Source organism: Megalops cyprinoides, chromosome 10 (assembly GCF_013368585.1).
Source record: "Megalops cyprinoides isolate fMegCyp1 chromosome 10, fMegCyp1.pri, whole genome shotgun sequence".
Lineage (NCBI taxonomy): Eukaryota > Metazoa > Chordata > Actinopteri > Elopiformes > Megalopidae > Megalops > Megalops cyprinoides.
The window spans coordinates 31005952-31025939 of record NC_050592.1 but is presented as its reverse complement, the minus strand read 5'-3'; the positions used below and the strand labels follow the sequence as shown (position 1 = coordinate 31025939).

The 19988-nt window shown below is 42.9% G+C and overlaps 1 protein-coding gene across 1 annotated transcript; it reads right to left on the bottom strand.

The window, feature by feature from the left end:
• Window positions 1–13675: 13675 nt before the first annotated feature.
• On the bottom strand, window positions 13676–19477 carry LOC118783935 (tribbles homolog 1-like). The gene is made up of 3 exons (XM_036537869.1): window positions 18716–19477; window positions 17259–17551; window positions 13676–15121 (listed from the first exon to the last, which is right to left on the bottom strand). Exons 1-3 carry the CDS (start codon window positions 19001–19003, stop codon window positions 14659–14661), a joined length of 1044 nt encoding a protein of 347 aa, XP_036393762.1. The 5' UTR covers window positions 19004–19477; the 3' UTR covers window positions 13676–14658.
• Between the last annotated feature and the right edge of the window lie 511 nt (window positions 19478–19988).

The following is a 19988-nucleotide window of genomic DNA, read 5'->3' as shown; positions in this document are numbered from 1 at the left end:
TTAACAATTAACAACGTTCAGTTTCTAGGGGAGAAGTGAAGGCTCTCCTTCACTTCACCACCATGAAATCATGCTTCAAATCATTGAAATTTTTTCTCTGGTGTGACCAGGCATTGTTAAAACGTAAACAGACCTAAATTAACGGTCTTCATATCAGCCGTCTGTTTCACCTCTTTAACTATCAGTTTATTTAAACACTGTCAAACCTGTTTTATAACAGGATTTGAAGGGAAAATAAAGACTGTCAAGACTGTCAAGAAAATTTTAAGAAACAAAATATATCAGCTGATATTGGCCTATTGGCCTTCCTGCTATTTAAAATATTGCTTTCCTTATCAGCCTTGAAAAATCCAAACCGGCTGACTTGTAATCTGCATGACTGGCCAACCAGCTGCATTCTAGATGGTCCCAGGACCAGGGTGGTGTCTTGAGTGAAGTTCGGGTGTTGAAAGTGATGGAGCAACTACTGCCAGCTTTCCAGCACTACCAGGAGTGGGGCGTGGTGCACCAGGACATACAGCTCAAAAATCTCCACATACAAACAGACAAAGGAGATTAAACTAATTGATTCTGGCTGTGAGGATCCCCTTAAAGACACCCTATATGATGACTCTTCAGGTCAGTGACGGAAATAGCTCATTCATCTTAATATTTTTTAAACTAATATTCTTCCATAATATTCTTCTTCTTCTAAATTCTGTACTAAGGCTAACTCTGTCAGTGTCTTAGCGATATATTCATATACACTGACATGACTCATTGTGTTACTGGCCACATTATGAAGTGTCCCTCTTCACCATATCTCTCTCAGGCACACTGGACTATCAGCCCCTGAGCTGGTTTCTGGAGGAGTAGAACCTGGCCAGATTTGGGACTGTGTGGCCACTTGGTGTTACCCTTTGTAACTTGGTTTGTGGTTGTATTCTACTCCCAGAATTTAATAAGGTGACCATGAACCAGGTGACATTTACTGAAGAACTTTTACCCCAGCTAAGGAGCCAGCAGGAGAAAGAGGGGTTTATTTATTAGACAGAACTCTTCTCAGTCCTGTCAAATATTTTCTGTCTCTTCTCCAACAGAAATCAGTGAATTCAACTTGTCCTGCCTGAAGCCAAAGGCAGAGAATCAGGCCACACTAGAGGAGCTCAGACTTCATCCCTGGCTCTGTCCCCGTCCCTAACGTTTCCCCATCACCATTACCCCCTTTTCCTACCTATATTTATTTCAAACAACAACATGCTTTTAAGGTATTAACCAAAATTAACAGGTAAGTTACATTACTTAACTCCCCTAAAGGTATAGAAGCGAAATGAGAGTAGTTGGAATACAGAAGCTAATGTACTGTGCATGTCCACGGTACATTAGCTTCTGCATTCTGGGAGACAAGGAGGATTAGTAGCTGCTCCACTCATTTTTGAAAAATTAGTTTAAGCTGTGCCTGTATGAAGTCTCAAAAATTTGTGTTTACATCTAAATGATGTGGATCTACGACAGACTGAACTGATTGAATACTAGGAAGGTAATGTTGGGCAGGAGTGAAATCCAGTTGAGTCTACGTCAGACAGAATTCATAAGTGACTTAGAACAACCTCTGTTTAGGACTTGGACTACTGCAGTATTTTCACAGTTTGTACATTTTGATATAGATTTGCCTTCCCCTGGAGAAATCTACTGCCATCTACCACAGCATAATATGAAATCCCAGGATCAGATTGCCAAAAGATTCCAACTGCCTGTATTGACAAAAGTTTGTGAAAGAGTCAAGGTAGCAGTACTAGCAATCAACAAAAGTATAGTTGAGTGCATTGTATAGAGTATTTTCAGTTTGTACATTTTGATACAGATTTTAAAATTCATTCAGATCCCCCAGAAGAAAGCAGAATAACTACCAGATACAGCTGAACATTAATGAAGATGGTGCATAAGGGGTAATAGATGGCCAGTTGACTACGGGCTGCAACCCTCCTCAGATATTAAGGGTTTCCCCAACCCCGACAGATGTACAACAGGGATATTTGTATGGGGGAGGGGGAGTAGTACAGGGGACAGTGGAACTGTCACAGAGGGGGACTCCCAGTTTGTGAAACATTGGAGATGGGGGGTCAATATCAGAGGGGATGGGGCTAAGGGAGGAGAGGCGGTTTGGAACTTGTTGAGGAGTTTAGTGATTCATCGAAGGTGATAATTGTTAATCGTGATCCAGCAGAGATATTCAGGCTCGTCTAACGTCTGAAAGTTCAGTACATGGCAAGACAGAAGTGGTCCTGCTACCGGACGCATACAAGAAGGCAGGGTGAAGCCAACCTCAACCAGACAGGATTATAATTATAAGATTGTAATTAGACAGGGGGATCCAGGTACTGAAGCTGGGGACATGACTGATGAGGGTGTGAGTGGCAGACGGAGAGGAGGTCCACTGTGTACCACCAGCACTGGAGCGCACACCGCCCCGCTGACAGCTCACACCCGAGACCTGCTCCCAAAACAGCCAGCTGCAATCTGCTAATGAACTCTGTGTTCTTACAGGTACACACCAAGTGATGCACTCCTTCCAACCCAAACTACAGAACATGAGATTGGCTAAGTGCACCTGTTTAATTTTTGTATTTTAGCTGTTTGGCTACAACAATGTTAGCTATATGATTAAACTTTCTCACTACCTATAATATTTATTAATTTCGAATATTACCCAATTGTGAAATTAATAAATATTATAGGTAGCTATCAAGTCTATAGTTGGCATTAAGCATACCTGGATGGTTAGCTTGTACTTTACTTTGCTTCATCTTTGCCCTATAAGACACAGCGATGCAGAATCTGTACAGGAACTCAATTGTGACGTCCTGTACAGCATTTCAGTGACTGCTGTAATATTAAAATGTCAAAAAGATCATGCCCTTCACACTGAAAGGTCACTGTCAACAATACAGTAGAAGTTTTTTCCCCACATAGAAGTGAGTTGGAATGTAATGCAATGCTCATTTTACTGTATGCAAGAAGCCATTTGTCAAATAGCAACTGGCTGTATTTTTGGACCACAGATTTGCCTTCCCCTGGAGAAATCTACTGCCATCCACCACAGCATAATATGAAATCCCAGGATCAGATTGCCAAAAGATTCCAACTGCCTGTATTGACAAAAGTTTGTGAAAGAGTCAAGGTAGCAGTACTAGCAATCAACAAAAGTATAGTTGAGTGCATTGTATAGAGTGTGAATTCAAGTGGCTATTTTTTAGAATTTATGAGATGGAAAACATTGATAAGCATGCAGTTGTCACTAAACATTACTCATAATTGTCAATAATTTAATATGTTGTCCCAACCTTATTAATAATACTATAATGATAATCTGCATTCATTCTGTTGTGATTTTTTTCAGATATGTGTTATATAGGTAATGTGTGAACACAAAAAATAAAATAAAAACCATACATTATGTATGTGACATATCATGCATACACATACAGTATATATGTATGCATGATATGTATGTGACATATCATGCATACATATATACTGTATATACATATGCTGGAAAGTGGTGTTAGATATTTCCATTAAATAAGTGCAGCTGGATGGATACATCTTGTATGGAAATGTCATGTGCCAACATCCAAACATTAATAATTCAGAATTCAGCAATACATATCTACTTCCTTGTACCTGTACAGAGTATTTGTTTTTTGGCTTTGACACTGAAAAGATTTAGTTATAATCCAACATTATAACTGATATTTTTTATTCTGGTGGTAAAATAAAAAAGAAAGGAAAAGGAAAACACACTGATATGCAGTACCTGGCGAGCAGAGTCTGTTTGATTCAAAGAGACAACTCACTGCCTCTTCCCCTCCAAAGTAATAATGTTGGAATTAATCAGTCAATGGTGAACCCTTGAGTACATCGACATTTTTGTTTTTATTTGCCCTGGCTGTATGTTGTCAGCCTCGTATCTAGCCTAGTGTCAGCCTAGCCTATATTTTGTATCATTATAAATACCAAGCTAGCATTATAAAAAAAACTTTTTTTCTTTTACTGAAAACAACCATTTTAAAAATCCTTGTTTAATGTGATTTTATATTACATTCAGTGAGTTGGCTCTTGAGTGAGAGAAAATGAGCCCAAAACATCCAGCTCTTTTGCACATGTTCACTAGGCTACCAGATTTACTCTTGAACCATTCTAGTTTTGATTTGCTGGTCGATTGGCAGCTAACTCTTGTCTGTGGCTTTCTGCAGTTTCGTGTGGACTATTAAAAGCATTGGGTGACTCAAGCTGGCTCTTCAACAACACTGCGCTGGACTTTATGGGTCACCTAAAAGATTGGTTGAAGAGCAACAAATCTTTTTTGAGCAGCAGACCAGTAATTTGCAATGTGTATTTTGACTATGAAAAACTGAATTAAGTTGTCCCTTCAAGTTTTAAGTGAAAAGCTAAAAAACCTCATACAATGTTTATTCTGGGTGACAGAAAAAAAACCTGAAATATCATTGTCATATTTTTAATATGGAGTTTGGGCCATTCCTTAGTTTTAAGTTTATTTTTTCAATTCTGATGGTAGCATTTTATAGTAACGTTTGATTTGCCAGGTTAGTCTGAAGACACCAGTCTCTGAGTTCTTTTTTCATCCCACATCCACACCTCTCATTCTTCAGTGTTCTGTGATTTAATTTTCAATATTCGTTCAACCATATAACAGCTGAAGTAGAGTCATGGGTTGGATGCTCCAAAATGTTGGAAGCTAACTAGCTTAGCTGCTTGTCACTCTGTTTCTGCCTCTGGTGGAGCTGGTCTCAGAAATCCAGGCTAGCTTCCGGTTAACTGAATCGCTGCTGTAGGACCCATGCAATTTTGCAAGGTTGCTCCTCATCAGGTGGGAGGTTTAGGAGCAGCTGTTTTCTTTCATCTTCCAGAATGGTCATTAGGTTGACTGCCTGTAGTTCCTCTTACCAACCTCTTGCCACCAGGCCAAGCTGCACCTGGAACACCTTCCACCTACTGGTGCACCCCATCTTAATCACCACTTCCAGGACTCTCTACAGCTGCTGTTTTCCAGAATTCCCACCTTAGCCTCAGTCCATGCTTTGCAATATAGCTGCTAGTTCTCAAATTTCCCTTTGTAGATGGCATAACTCTTCCTATGGGACAAAGTGGGGCCTCAGGTAAGGTGTGGGGTATGCCAAACCTCCATCTCTTTCCAGTCCAGTCTATCCAGTCTTGCAGAGAGGAGAACATATATGTGGCATAGAGGGCAGGGGTGTTGGAGGGTGCTCATCTCCTGCTGATCACCACTGCCAAAGAGTTTTCTTTCCTGCCCATGTTCATGCCTCACTAAGATCACAAGGAAGGCCCCTGCTTGTATGGTGCTGAAGCTTGAATGGCTCTTACAACCCAGACATGGTCTGTCGCTTTCTCTAAGTCAACCTGGATGTTCGTCCCACCACTAACACTAGTATGACACGCACCTGTATATGACCTAGAATTGACTTTTGCCAAGGTAAAGTTGAGTTGTATCACAGCTTAGCACACTAAGAGCAGCATATGCACCTGGAGACTTGACTTCAATAGGAGAGAGAAGGCGGGCCTCTCCCTGCACATTGACACAGCCTGAGTGACCCAACTTTTACCTCCGTTTGTAATGTACAGCAGTTAAGCAAGCATTACGTTGTCCACATTGGCAATTTTCAGCTGTGAGTTCTCATTAAGCAGGTATTTTAACAAAATGGTGTCCCATAATGCCCAGTGGCTGCTTTGACGCATCGCCAGCCAGTAGTAGTTACAACAAAAAGTTAGCCAGATAGCCACTAATCAGCTGTGGAGAAGCAGACCAACTCTTCTTCCAAAAAACACAAAAAGACCAAAACTTCCAAAAACAATCAATAAAGCAAAAAAAGGGTATTCTTTGACCATTTGGCGTAACTCGGATTAACAGCTGGAGCTAAATTAATGGCGTTAAGGTATAAACTGAATAGGCTTGCTTTTGAATGACTCTCCTGCACTCTCTCACACAGTCTTATGGTGTGATTTTTGAAAACTGGAAGCGAAGGGACTCTGTGAGGAACTGTTATTGTACCACACAAGTTTTGAAATCTGGGACTCATAGTATGTGTCATCACCACAGAATGTGGCTACAATTATTGCTACAAGTATGACTGAGCTTGCTATTTTTTGGCTAGCTTGCTCAGAGGTTTATAATTACAGAATGACTCCACGATAAACCAAAATCCCATCCTACTGTTTTGTATCAAGCTGTCTGGCTGTTTCTTTAGACTTATTTAGCTTTACTTGCACTGGTCTCTGCATATGGATCAAATAAATACTCATTCCAGCCGCAGCTTGGAAGGATCTGATTTTTGCTTTTGTCCAGCACGCTTTTGTTTCTAACTTTGTGCAGTGTTGAACATGTAGCCACTCTGGCATTCTTTTCTAGGACACTCACTGTTTTTGTGGCTCTAAACTCTGTGCCAAATACAGTTTCTGGCACATTAAATGTTTGAACGGTTGTTTTTTCATTGGCTATTAACTTGTGACGCCAGACAGCTGACCACGATTCCAGCAAAAAATGTCTGACCTGCCAGAGGCTGAATTGCAGCCAGTTAGTATTTGCAAGCGCTGTGGCAGTGAAGCGCCCTACAAACCCCAGGTTTCCGCAGTGATAACAAATGCATTGCACACTCCTGTTTCTCCTTTTTTAACTGGTAACTGTTTGAAATTCACTGTAGTGAGTAGTAAGTTTGTAGCAGGGACAGGGGATTGATCAAATAACAAGGCCATTTCACATGCTTCTCTGGTACATTTACGGTTGAGAGTTTCCCATTTGTTTTTCAAAACAGAAGTGTGGTCTAATAATGTGGGTGTTCCTTGCTATCCCACTAGATGGCAGCAGAGATGTAAAGTTCACGTAAGCTGTATGAAGTCTGTTCAGTGGCCTCTGAAAGCAATTTATTGTGACAAGTATTCATTATTAAATAAAGTTGCTTTAATTGCATCTATTCACAGGACTCACGGTATATAGTTGGAAGCACAAAGTTAGTTAACCAAGTTATGAAAAGCAGACTTCCTTGTCCCTTGTTCAGCTTAGTGCTCTAGAAAATGCCTCTCACTGATGATTAACAATGTGAGGTCAAAGCAGCATCCTCATACGATCAATAACTACATTTAAAATCAAGTAAAACCCAGTTGTTTCAATGCAACACATTAGCAAGTAAGTATTTCAGTTGATAAAAAGCGAGCTGGCTCCCCAGTGCATACCGATTACCTAGAAATGGAATGACCTAGTCTACACTGCTTGAAATCCTATGGGCTAGCAAGAGTGTTACCTCACTTATAACTCTCAAAGTGATGTGAGAAAAAAGGGAAACCACTCATACCTTGAATCCAAGTAACAAAGTAATAACCAAGTGGGTGATCAAATATGCAAATTTATGTTTGTGAGCCATTGGTTGATGAACTCAACAAAATACAAATTTCCCAGCCAAACAGTGATTCTTTTTTTTTTTTGGAAATATGTTTGTTTGCCCTGGCTGATGACCCTTCTGATATTCCATGTTTCTTATTTTTTTGTATGTTGGTTGACTCACATATGGTATTTGATTATGTGTACCATGTGGTATGTGTTACTGCTTGGGAGGCTGCAGTGTGTCAGTGATAATATCAGGGTAAGTTATCTTCTACATCTGAGCACAGGAGACCATACGAGTTTACATTGATTCAGTAAGCGGTACAGGGGTGCCTACAGGGGTACAAAGTCATCCTACCTCTTTGTGTAGAGAGGAGAGGCATACTTTCCATGCACAGGGTCAAGGACCATAGAGGGTCTCTAGAGCTATTGACTTTCAAACACCTTTGGAATGTAGCTTCTTATTCCCCATGAGAACCAGTGTCCTTAGCAACCAAGCATGTCACACACTCAGACACTAAGTTTACATTGCATTCACACTTAATATCAGATGTGTCACTGTTACTGTGAAAAAGAGAAGAAAATGGGTGTTAACAAGCAGATTAATCAGATTTTTAGGTTTAAAAAAGTCCAAATAGGCAATGTATTGTGTTATTATTTAGAGGCTGACTGTGCTCCTTAGGATACACAGCGTGTGACCTTAAAACAAATGCATGAACTAACCGCTAAAGGCTGACATAAAAGGCAGTTCACACCTTCATGTGACCCCACCTCCAGGGGTATGAAAACGAGCACTGAGCCTCTTTTGAGTCAGAGTTTCTCTCTACGCCTCTCCTTTCTTTCTGTTCCTTGAAGCAGGCATATCCGCTGTCTTCAGTCTTTCTTAGTCCAGTTTCTTTTGATTTTTTAAAGATCCTTCTTTCTTCATTTGCCTACACCTCCAAAAGGGTTTTAGACCAGATTTTGCTCTGGGAAATAATTGGTACTTCTATGATTGTCACCCTCTAATTTGTCATTTGTGGTAAACACCCAGCACTCTAAATCAGGTATTTTGTTTTAATTTTCTAGAAACATTATATTCTGTCTTTGAGTTGATCAGTATAGTAGATACAACTAGGTTTTTTTTTTAAGGAACACTGTAAACCTACGCCTTTACCTTTCCTCTGAATAGGAGAATGCAAAATGTCACTTTAGGTGCACCTGGAAATGACTCAGAATGCATATGGGGTGAAGTCATGATCACTTTGGTGGTGTATAAGTTTCACTCAGATCCACCTATACATTAATAGTATGGGGAACAATATAATTCCTGTTATGCAGACACTCAAATTATTCACAGAGAATGTTTTCTGTTTCTCTCTGAAAACATTGATGTAAATATTGTGGATGCATGACACGCCTATAGTAAAATCTTGATACTCTGTTTCTCTGTCTCTGGTACAAGCCATATCTAAAAATCAGGAGAAGGAATTCAGAGGGGAAGTACAATTAAAATTAGTTAAATACCTTGTCTTACTGCACAATTGAGAACCACTAGTGGGTACGTTCCTATAGTAAAATCTAAAAATGTAAAGAATGCTGGGCTGGAATGTGGCAAGATCTGGAATCTGAACTTGGAACTACCTTTCCACAAATAGCCATAATAAAAGTAGCCCTCGTCTACTGGATATTTATGGAGTGCTGCTCTGAGTTCCAGGTCCAACTCTTACTTATTTCCAGTTCACCAATCCCTCAGTCTAGGAATTTTTAAATCGATCACTTTATCAACCTTTTGCAAAATGTCTGTGTAATGTGATATTTGTGTATTTGCTCATGCTGTTGGTGGTTTGACTGTAAGATTAGCCTGAGGCTTTTGACTCACAGCAGCTAACTGTATTTTTGTTTTTTCAAATTGTTGCCTTTTATGAACTTACTCAGTTCATATAATGTTATTCTTTTAGCTGTTCTGTGGCATGCTCAGGTAAACCAACTAGCTACTCTTAAGGTCATCATGAAAAAAGGGAATGAAAATTACTACCTGCATGAATGAATACATCCCATACTATGAAAGGCAAGGTAATCTCATCTGAAACTGTCAGGTCTAAACTAAACCTGCCACAGTAGTAATACTTAGGCATAGGCTCAAGCTGTCTAAAGGCTGTCTGTCGGGGTTTGCAGCTGACGTCCCACTCTGTGTTATTTTCAGATGCTGGTCTCGCGAAGCCAAGGACTTGAGAGTCTCTGTTGGGGATGCCTCCAGCTTCCACGCATACTGCATGTGATCCAGTCACTGCAGCCTCAGCCCTGTACCACAGGCATCTCCCTGGTTTAGTCAGATGCTGGACAGAGCATTGACAAAGGCCTAAATGTACCATTTAATTTCTGAAGCCCATCCTCTCTGTTTTTCTGTGAATCATCCAGGATCTTTTATGTTTGATGTTCATGGTGTGTAGGGGGATAGTATACATGACTGAGGGTGCAGTCAGAGCAGCATAAATATCTCGGTCATGGTCACCACACCCTCTTGGGGAATACCGGTGACAGCAGTCGCTGTCCAAACTTTGACTCCTTGATCATTCCCTGCTGGTGTTTACCTTCACTGCTGCTCCAAAGGAATTACATGGTCTCCTGCTGTAGATTCCACACAGATTTGGAGACAACTGTCTTTTATGGATCTCTCCAGTTGTGAGGATCCAGTTTGCTGCTCTTCCAATGGCATGCATGCTCTGCGGTTGCAGCAGTGTCGCCATTGGCTGATCGAGCCACGCCCTAGAAAGAAGGTCTCACTTTCTGTTTTAAAGTGTCAGAGTCAGAAGCTCCAAGGAGGGAGTTCTGATGTTGGCTGATCTGAGGTCAGTACGGGGTGTTTTGGAGAGCCCACCTGAATGGCAGTTTGGCCACTGTGTCCTCCTCATCCCCACCCTACCAGCCCCAAGGAGTGCTAGGCCTGCTACCTAATAGGTTGTTGTTGATGAAGGATCGGGAGCAGGATTCAGTTAATGATCAGATTCCTTCTTCCCCTTTCTCTTTCTGCCCGGTTTCTCCCCAAGCCACACCCTGACTTCCTTATCAGTGTGTGAGTCAGAAGGATGTGCTGTTATTCCCCTGTTTTTCTGACCACAGCACAGTACCCCTGCAGAAGGATTCAGTTCAATTTTATTTATTTGCATACCACTTTTTACAACACAAGTTGTCACAAAGCAGCTTTACATTGTTACCAGGCCTGAAACCCCCCAAGAGCAAGCCTAACCCTGTGCTCACCCTGCGCTCACAACGGCAGCGAGCGAGAAAGCGAGCGACGAGCGACAAAGCGGCCGGAAGTCATTCATTTCCAATGGTCGCTGGGCGACGCTGAGCGTCGAATCTCGTCGCTTGGCAATGCGATCGCGGCGACTTGGCGACAAAAAAAGTTAAGCAAAGTTCAACTTTATGCAAATGAGTAGCGACAGAGTCGAGCGACGACCAATCAGGGCAGATGTGTTCCTCTTATATTATTTCGCTGTGAAACGTTTTCGTAAACTTTAGTTCCTATATTAGCATTTTAGTTCCCATAGCGGCGATTGCGAATGCTACTCTGCGGTCCATGGTGAAACGGTAGTGTTTGAAGCAAGAATTCCCTCCTAAACATATTTTTCAGCGGGAATGCACCTGATTTGTGGGTTCACGCATATATTGGGGGATATACTAATATGCCTGCCTTTAAGAAAATACGAACATACAACTCTACGATGAATATAGCAAAGACGATGTAAATATAACATATAGATAAATATAAATTATAAATATTATGAATATATATTCTTAGTATATACATTTTTTAGAAAATTGATATACTGTATCTCCTGTCAATACATTTGTAGCCCACTTCCTCAAAACTACGTTAGCAACGCCCACAAGCTGGCTGCAGCAAGCGACAGCGACACAACGACTGCTGCAGCTAGCGACAGCGACACAGCGACTTGGCGATATACAGCGATAAAGTCGCTGCCGGTGTGAGCGCAGGGTAACTAACAGGAAGAAACCTTGAGCAGAACCTGGCTCAGAGGGGGAGCCTATCTGCTTCTGGCCAGCACTGGGCAGATAAAATTACAGAGGATTCTGAAGTTGTATAAAGTACTTAAGATAATTGAATTATATAGACAATAGTAATTACACAACAGAGTAATTAGAAAATGTAATCCTGGGATGTCCAGTTCTTGGCACACAGTTGATTCGACACCCCATCAGTTTCATTCATAGGACCCTTCACCATAGATGCTGCCCTTCACCCAGATGGGAATGTTCTGGTCTTACTTGAAATGTTTGCATTCCTCCTGTAGAGGCAATTTTCTTGCTTTTCCCAACCAGCATCAACCCTCAAAAAACATAGACTACATACCAGAGGTCATGTCTACAGAACCTGCAACCTCTGGGTTACCAGCCCTGCTCCGTATATATAACTGGCCTTGAGGCAGCGGGGTCACAGTGGCGGCGCACCTTAAATGAACACCACCAGGCAGCCGTGCTTGTATGTTGGGCAATCGAGGCCATGGCGTGCAACATTCCCTGGCAGCCGTCCAACGATTGTAATGTTTCAGCTACCCCTACACCTAATCCTGTCCTAATCAGGTGCTTACGCAAGACGTATAAAATCATAACAGATGCGCAGAGATACCTGACACAGATAGCTCTATTGCACACTGTCCTCTGTTGAAAACCGGGAGAGGGGAGTGGGCCAATGGAGGAATCTTAACCAAGGTGTTAATCACACTCTGCTGACACCTGACCCAAATGTGTCAATGCATCGGGTCACTCAGTCGCTTCACTGTTTTGTCTCCCCCAGCACAATAACTGAAATACATGAAAAAGGGTTTCTGCAGAGGACACAGCAAAATGTTAATCTTTTAATCCATCGTGAATCAAGTAAAACTGACAGGCTGCCTGCTTGTTTTTTTTTTTCCTCGACCGCAGTACTGTCAGTCAGGAACAACAGTGTCTTTATACTTTCATGAGCGCTTATTTTATTTCAAAATCCTCTTCGAGGTCACGTCAGGAACACGCTGTCTCCAGGACCACTCTGACTCATGCTGTCAAAATAGCCACTTTCTATACCATTCAAGACTTCCTGCATGACGCACGCAACAACAAAGTGAGGTCATAATTCACAATGGAGGAAAAAAACCTTTTTTTTTAAAAAAAAAAGTCAGTTTTTATTTCATTTTTTTCCATACATCCAGTTTTAAAAATGTACATATTTACATGAGTGTTTTACAATGTGACTTTCCACTTTTTTTTTTTCAATGACGTGCGAGCTCGCCCTTTGTCAGACATAGGAGCCGTGCGGCTCGATGCAGCTCTCAGAGCAAACATGAAATCTACAGTGCAATGAGAACTTTGTACACCGCTGTTGTGCCATACGTTGTGGATGTGAGGCGTGTTACACATGGGGTGGGTGGCACAAGAGACACCCTGTTGGTTTGCAGGGCCAGGAGTTCAGGGCCAGGGTTCGTGGAAATAGGAAGTTGTTGGAAAAACATGACTAGTAAAAAAAAAAGAGAGAGAGACAACAGATCACCTATGCCATCATGAGAATGTCCTCTGAAATACCGTGACTCTGGTTAACAAAACAGTTTGCACCATGTATTATATTCAGATGAATGTAAAAAGTATGAAATTCAGAATATAGAGAATACATTTTACTGTATGTCTACCATTTTATGTATGTATGTCAAAATATATGGCATATATTACAAAAATATGTAAATTATTACTACTTTCATGTATCATATTTATTACCTATAATATGTGAAGTTAAAACAGACCTCTAGCTACACAACCCTTCGCAACAGGCTGGCAACCAGCTGGACCTAGGCCTCCTTAGGAGCTGGAATATCATCTTCATTTAATTTCATGCAACTTTACTAGACGCATATTGTGTTTGTAACGTATATGCACTCATTCTTTGCAAGTTGCTCTCGATAAGAGCATCTGCAAAAGAGTTTAATAATAATAACTTAATAATATATATATAATATAATTGATATAAATATATAATAACAAATAAATATAAATAATAAAATATAAAATAAAATTCTACAGCACCTGCATATATCTGCTTATGTGAAGTGTCAATATATATTTCAATATATGCATTATATTTTGACGTGTTAAAAATGATCATCATCCGTTCTGGATTTTATATAGCTGTCTATTCAGTAAGTTTCATAAGGGTACACAATGAAACACAATAACGCATCAGTCTCTTTGAGATGAAAGTAAAGGCTTGCACGTCCTATGCCCCCCCCCCCCACCCCCCCCCCCCCCAATTCTGTATCAGTTTCTCAAGGCAGACAGAGAACACAATGAAGGCACAACAAAGCTTGGCGGAACACAAAAATCAGACAAAGAAATAAATACAGGGAAAGGAGGACGCAGATGCGTCCTCGGACAGCGTGGAGTAGAACAGACAGCTTTATCAGGGGTGGGGGAGGGGGGGCATGCGCAGAGCTTGTCAGAGATCCTCCCTCCCTCCCTTGACTCTGAGACTGGCCTCGTCTCTGCTGCATTTTGCCAGGGCTGGCCGAGCCGGGTGTGCCATCAGCAGAAGCTGCTAGGTACTTCAAAGGTCAGAGGCTGAAATGACAGACCCCAGCTGCAGACGGCCATTCAAGCCCCAGCTGGAAACTGAAGATGATTTAGTCTGAGCAAATAGGACAGCCATTCGCCTGGGTGGTCCCAATATAGGACATCTTGTGTGCGTGGGTGCATGTCCCCTCTCTGTCACTCTCTCTCTCTGTCTCTCGCTATCTCTCTCTCTTTCCCTGCCTCGAACTGGGACAGGCCCCCATAGTTTTTTAGATGTCGGTCAGTGCCTGCGTCCGGTTGGACAGCGCTTGCGGTCTCGCGTGGGTGCAGCTTCAAGTGTGGCTTTCATTTCTCTTATCTTCATTCGCTGTGCTTCAGATTCAGATGACCCTCTGGTCTTGAGGTTTTCAGGTTTGCTACCACTCTGGACCCCAGTCCATTTCCCAAGTTGACATTGTTTTTGTGAAGTTCCTGTGTTTAAAAAAAAATGCGTGGGAGAAATGTTCACATCTGCCAAACTGTTAACACAATGGGCCCACGAGGTGACAGCGGAACAAGAAGTCGAACACATTAACTTTCGAATCACCTCGCGGCCACACGATTCCGTGCTTGACAGAAAGACAAGACGGCACAGTTTGGTGAGTCAGAACATTACAGTACGTGACAAAAAAACAGCAGTGAAACTGTTTCAGTCCACTTTCGCGGGGGCCCAGAATCTTTCAGCAGAACAGAGATTCATTATTCTCCAGGCAGGATGTGGGTACAGTCTGGTCAGTAGAGCCCGCCTCCAGGTCCCCACTTCCTGTTTCCTGTGCACCATGGAACCATGGGTGGATGAGTATCTCGGCGGCCGTGAGCCTCTCCCAGGGCTCTCTCCTCAGCAGGCTGCGGATCAGGCATTTGGCCTTCGGGGAGAGGGTGTCCGGCAGGCAGTACTGGCCCCTGCGGATTTTGGAGAACAGCACGCTGGGGTCCGAGTCATGGAAGGGGTAGCGGCCCACCAGGAGCGTGTAGAGCATGACGCCCAGGCTCCACACGTCTGCCTGCTTCCCCGAGTAGGAGCCGGAGCTGTTGAGGATCTCAGGGCTGACATAGGCAGGGCAGCCATGCTTATCAGACATGGAGTCATCCTCCCCCTCCAGCACATGACAGTCCTCCAGGCTCTCCAGCTTCAGATGGGTTCTTAAAAAAACAAGGAGCATATTATTGTTTTTTTGGTATTGCTATTATTATTACTAGTATTCATTGCTATCATTATCATCAACCTCATCATTATCCTTACTAGTAGTAGTATATCTGGCCCTCCTGGTGATAGCTAGAAGAGTGGGTACAGTAGTAGAATTTAATTGCTTTTATGGATTCTTTACCCAGGGTATAATTTACGTCCAATACAGCATCATACATCATGCATAAATTTGAGTCATGATGAGCTATGTATTGCTCATTTAAAACTAGTACTAATCTGCTGTGTGGGTAAAGTGCTCAAGACTGCAACAGCTGTAATTCAATTCCTTGTCACTCAAGGCTGCATCAACAGCCTGAACCCCCACCCGTTATATATGGGGGAAATGGGCATCCAAAAAGTGCACCTACTCCCTCCTCTGTATGTCAGAGCTTTAGCTGGTCTCTATGGTAGCGGACCTAGGACTTGTGGAACGACAAGAAAGGTCTCCCGTTCTTTTCTGAGCGGTCGCGGAGCCTGAAATAAATTGGTGGGATTACGCTTGCGACCGCACAAATAGCTGACATCTCTGAGCATAAGGTCCATGTAATTCCACGCGTTCACCAGGCCCAATGTGTTGCAAAGAAAAAAAACACTCAGAGTTGCTCATCTAATACTGAACAGAACAAATGAAAGGTATACAGTTCCCAAGAACAGAGCATTAGGTAATTAGCCCTTGATACAACACAGGCGGAATTACTGTTTCCACACCACCACCACCCCATACACCCCACTGCCCAGTGTGTTAGCCTGAGTTTAGCAACATTTCCAGTAGACGGCCATCTGTGGCAATGGGTCAGAGTTTCCAGTTCCACAAGGTAAGTGGCCTCCCCAGTAATCATGCTCGCCATTTCACAAACAGCCATGTAACGTGATCACACACTGTGTTTCGCCGCGACCTGGTAATTCACAGGAGGGCCGTGGTTATCAATTTCAAACCTATTCCTGTATATAGAGACAGAGGGGTGGAAACTATGAGTCAGGCAGTCAGGGAGGGTATCTCTTCTTTGCTCTAGATTCTGCACCTGTGTCCCCAGCGCACCGCGCATGCCTGCACTTAATTGCCTAAAACTGCTGTTGCCACATTAGTGACGCATGACGTTATCAGCTTTTGACACGCGCATTTCAAAATTAGCATGGCAGCTTGCAATATAGGGTTTCAGCAACCGGCTGTGATACCGAGTTCACAGTTGCAAGAGCCCTTTCATGGAATTCGGGTGCAGGCAGTTCATTTTTTCTCTCTCTCTCTCTCTCTCTCTTTTTTTTTTTGTAAATTAGCATTTTACCCAAAAACAATTGACCACATAACCGGCCTGTGGTTACTGTGGGTTTTGCATAAGCAAGTGCTCACGGCTTAAAATGAAAGCAAAAAAATGCGCTTTGATCTTTATGCATGCCTTTGGCTTTGCATATGACACGGACAAACAGATTAACGATGCTATCGGGAGGAAACCACCAGGTGACGTTTCCCTGCATTCGATCTGATGTCCAGATACGGATTTATGATCACAAACAATCCCGCGAGGCGACAACGGCTGGGTCAAGGCAGTAAAAGGAACTTGTCACGGAGTGACATATCATTGCAAGCTTATCTTGAGGGGAAGGGAACAAAGTCTCCGGGTTTATGATCTGGTGCTGGCATCACTTCCCTGCTTTGCATGCACAAGGGTGAGTCACTGGGCTGCAGCTGCATTGTCAGAGAAAGAAACGCCTCACCTCTCTCACTCCAGCTGTCCAATTCCATTCATTCCAAAACGCACACGCTTATCTCCGGCCTTCCTTTAAAGGGCCATGTTTTAAAAAACAAAATACAAGCTCACCCTACTTCATGCCATTACAATTACAAATCAGATTTGATTCAACTCACAACAGCCACGTAGATGTTCCAGACAAATGATTAAGCCCATCAATTATCAAACTTCTTTTGGTGGCCCATTTTACCAAGAGATCCAGGGATCCAAGTGCTAATGAAAACAGAGACGTTGTGACACAAAACCCACACCCCCATCCCCCAAGACCACATCAAACCCTCTAACCCGCTACTCCACAACACTGTCTTCAGTCCTAAAAAGCAAGCGACAGAGGAGGATACCTCACCTCTTCTCATCAGAGAAGATGAACTTCCTGAGTTTGAGGTCGCCCAGGACGATGCCCGACTGGTGGCAGTGGGCCACGGCCGATGCCACCTGGTAGAAGAGCCGGGCCGCCAGCTCCTCGCCCAGCTTCTTGAAGCTCTTCACAAACATGTGCATGTCACCGTAGTCCTTCTCCAGGAAGACGTAGGCCTTCCGGTCGCCCAGGATGATGTCTTTGATGGCGGAGATGTTCTTGTGCGCAGGCAGTACACTGTGAGCCCTGATCTTCTCCTGGTAGTGAGCCATGTTAAACACCTATGGAATAAATTGCATAGCTGCAACATTAAGATGAAGAGACAAGCCTGTTCATCCCAGGGTTATACAGCTTCCATTCTAGGAACACCAGTCATGCACAGACATAAACCACAGTGCTTAAAGTATTTACCTTTGGTGGCACACAAATACACCACAAGTGGCCTGCTGTGGCTCGAAGGATTTTACACCTCTGAACCAATTAAGTGATACTGTTTATTTAGGTTGAAAGGGACTTTCTCCAGATATGCCAAGTTTCTGTTATCTTGGACCCAATTTAAACAAAACTTCTAATTAAAAAAAAAAGTTGATTGAACTCTTGCACATGCATGAAATGTATATTCACAGCACCAGGAGCAGAACAAAAGACAGGCACAGCTACATACGTCGCTTGCTGCAAAAAGCTTGCAAAACAACATCTATTGTCCCAGTGTTCGGAGAAAAAACGGTAACATAGCAACATCATACTGCGGAGAAATGTTTGGTGGGGGTGCTTTTATGTGAAGGCCGGCATAACCATTAATATATTCTTCCAGCCAGCCATGCGCAAACGCCCAAAGGTAATTTGAGACAAATTCAAATTCCATGCACGCTTGTTGCCTGGCGTGCCTTCGCGTATCATATTTCTGTTTAGCGTCAATTACCAGACGGACGCTTATGCAAATTATTCTCGCTGATTCGGAGAGGGATCATTTGAGGTCGTAGGTTTAACTGGACGTCGTGGCTACGGGGCACCGAGCGAAGTGCATTTATTTGAATGAGCAACGCATGAACAAGACGTACGCCTATGAGGAAACAATCATTAGCCCTTATTCATGTATATGACTGTGACTGGTTCCCTTGCTGTAATGCATGGTGTGATATAGTAGTAGATAGACTGGCTGCGGAGTTCAGAGCTCCTATTATATCGTGTACATGAGCGAGATGTTAACGTCCGACCGTTTCAAGATGAAACATATCGAGACCACCGCTCGCCGAACCGCAAATGACTTTGTTATCAGTCAACTGAAACCATTATACACTTGAGCCGTTGCAGAACGGTCTAAATTCCCGAGAAAATCACAAAGCTCGAATAAATAAGATAATTATGCTGAGCTTTTTCACAAGTGTTCTTTTTTTAAGTGTTAGCAGTTAGTCAAGCGTCAGATTAAGAAGTGTTTAGCTTACCTTACACACGAACTCCTCTCCTGTACAGATATTTAAGGCGCTGTGAACTCCGTCCCTGTCCGTGCTGGGCATCAGCAGGAATTGACCGATTCGGGACGGACCTTGGTGGGTTGGGGTAGCGCTGTAAGGAGCCGCCCACACGGGCGACCCGGGTGAGCTGCTGAGGTAACCCGCATCACTCGAAGACTCGCTCAACCTCGGGCACTTATACACCGGCTCGTCGGAGTCAATTCTTTTGTGTCTCCTATTGCGTACAGACGGCACCGGACTGGTCCACTGCACGTTCATATTAACGTGCACCAGTTTTAGACAAAATGCTATATCAATAAATATACATGTGTTGCTTGTTTCACGAGAAGTGTGCAGATTTTGTTTCCTCTCAATTTGGAATGAATGTCAGGTCCAGTCCTTGCAAAAAAATCCTGCTTTTTGTTCCGCGATAGTATAGTGCGAGTACCAAAATATTGCAGTACACAATGTTCTTGCAACGTTCTTCTCCTTAACAGAATATCATTTCATGCGCTCAGTTAATGTATTCAATTCTTCTTCGTCCCAAGTTGTTTAAAGTATGGATGCAGCCTCCCGACTGAGTAAATTGTTCCACTTCGTTTCGACTGAGGCAGCAGGAGGAATGTGCGAGCGCCGTACGTGTGGATTTGCTCAGAGTTGAAGTGACCTCGGCAGTTGAGTAGTTGTCTAAAACTATGATGCTATTTCCACAGAGCTCGTCTGAAGCGCGGTGCAGCTGGAACTCCGCCCGGTCCTGCCTCTTCGATGACACACTCTATGAAACCGGCCCCAGCGGTTGTGCAATCCGCAAACATCCCCTTAACTATCGCACGGAGCCCGTGCAGCGCGCAGTGAGACTGCAGGTGAAATGCGGGCAGCTTGCCTCGCACTCAAAAAGCGGTGGCGAGAGAGCGCACCGATAAAACAAGATCAAACGATAACGACGTATAGTAGGACGACAAATGTGTTATTCGTGTACGCCTGCCAAATACCTCGGCGTTTTGGAAAGCATGGGCGCTTGGAGAAACACAGTACTTCATTTGTCCTTTTAAACGTTCCCATCCTTGATCACGGATGGTTTTGGCAGTAGTGTTTACTGCAGTTCTATTTCTGAACATCTCTTAAGACTTTATTTATAACCAAAAAAAAAAAAAACAAGGTGTTCTAGTAACTGATAAAATCTACAAATACAGGCAGTAGACTTAAGTATTGTTTTACCTTGTCCAGACCAAAAAAAAAAAAAAAACATAACTGCACATTCAGA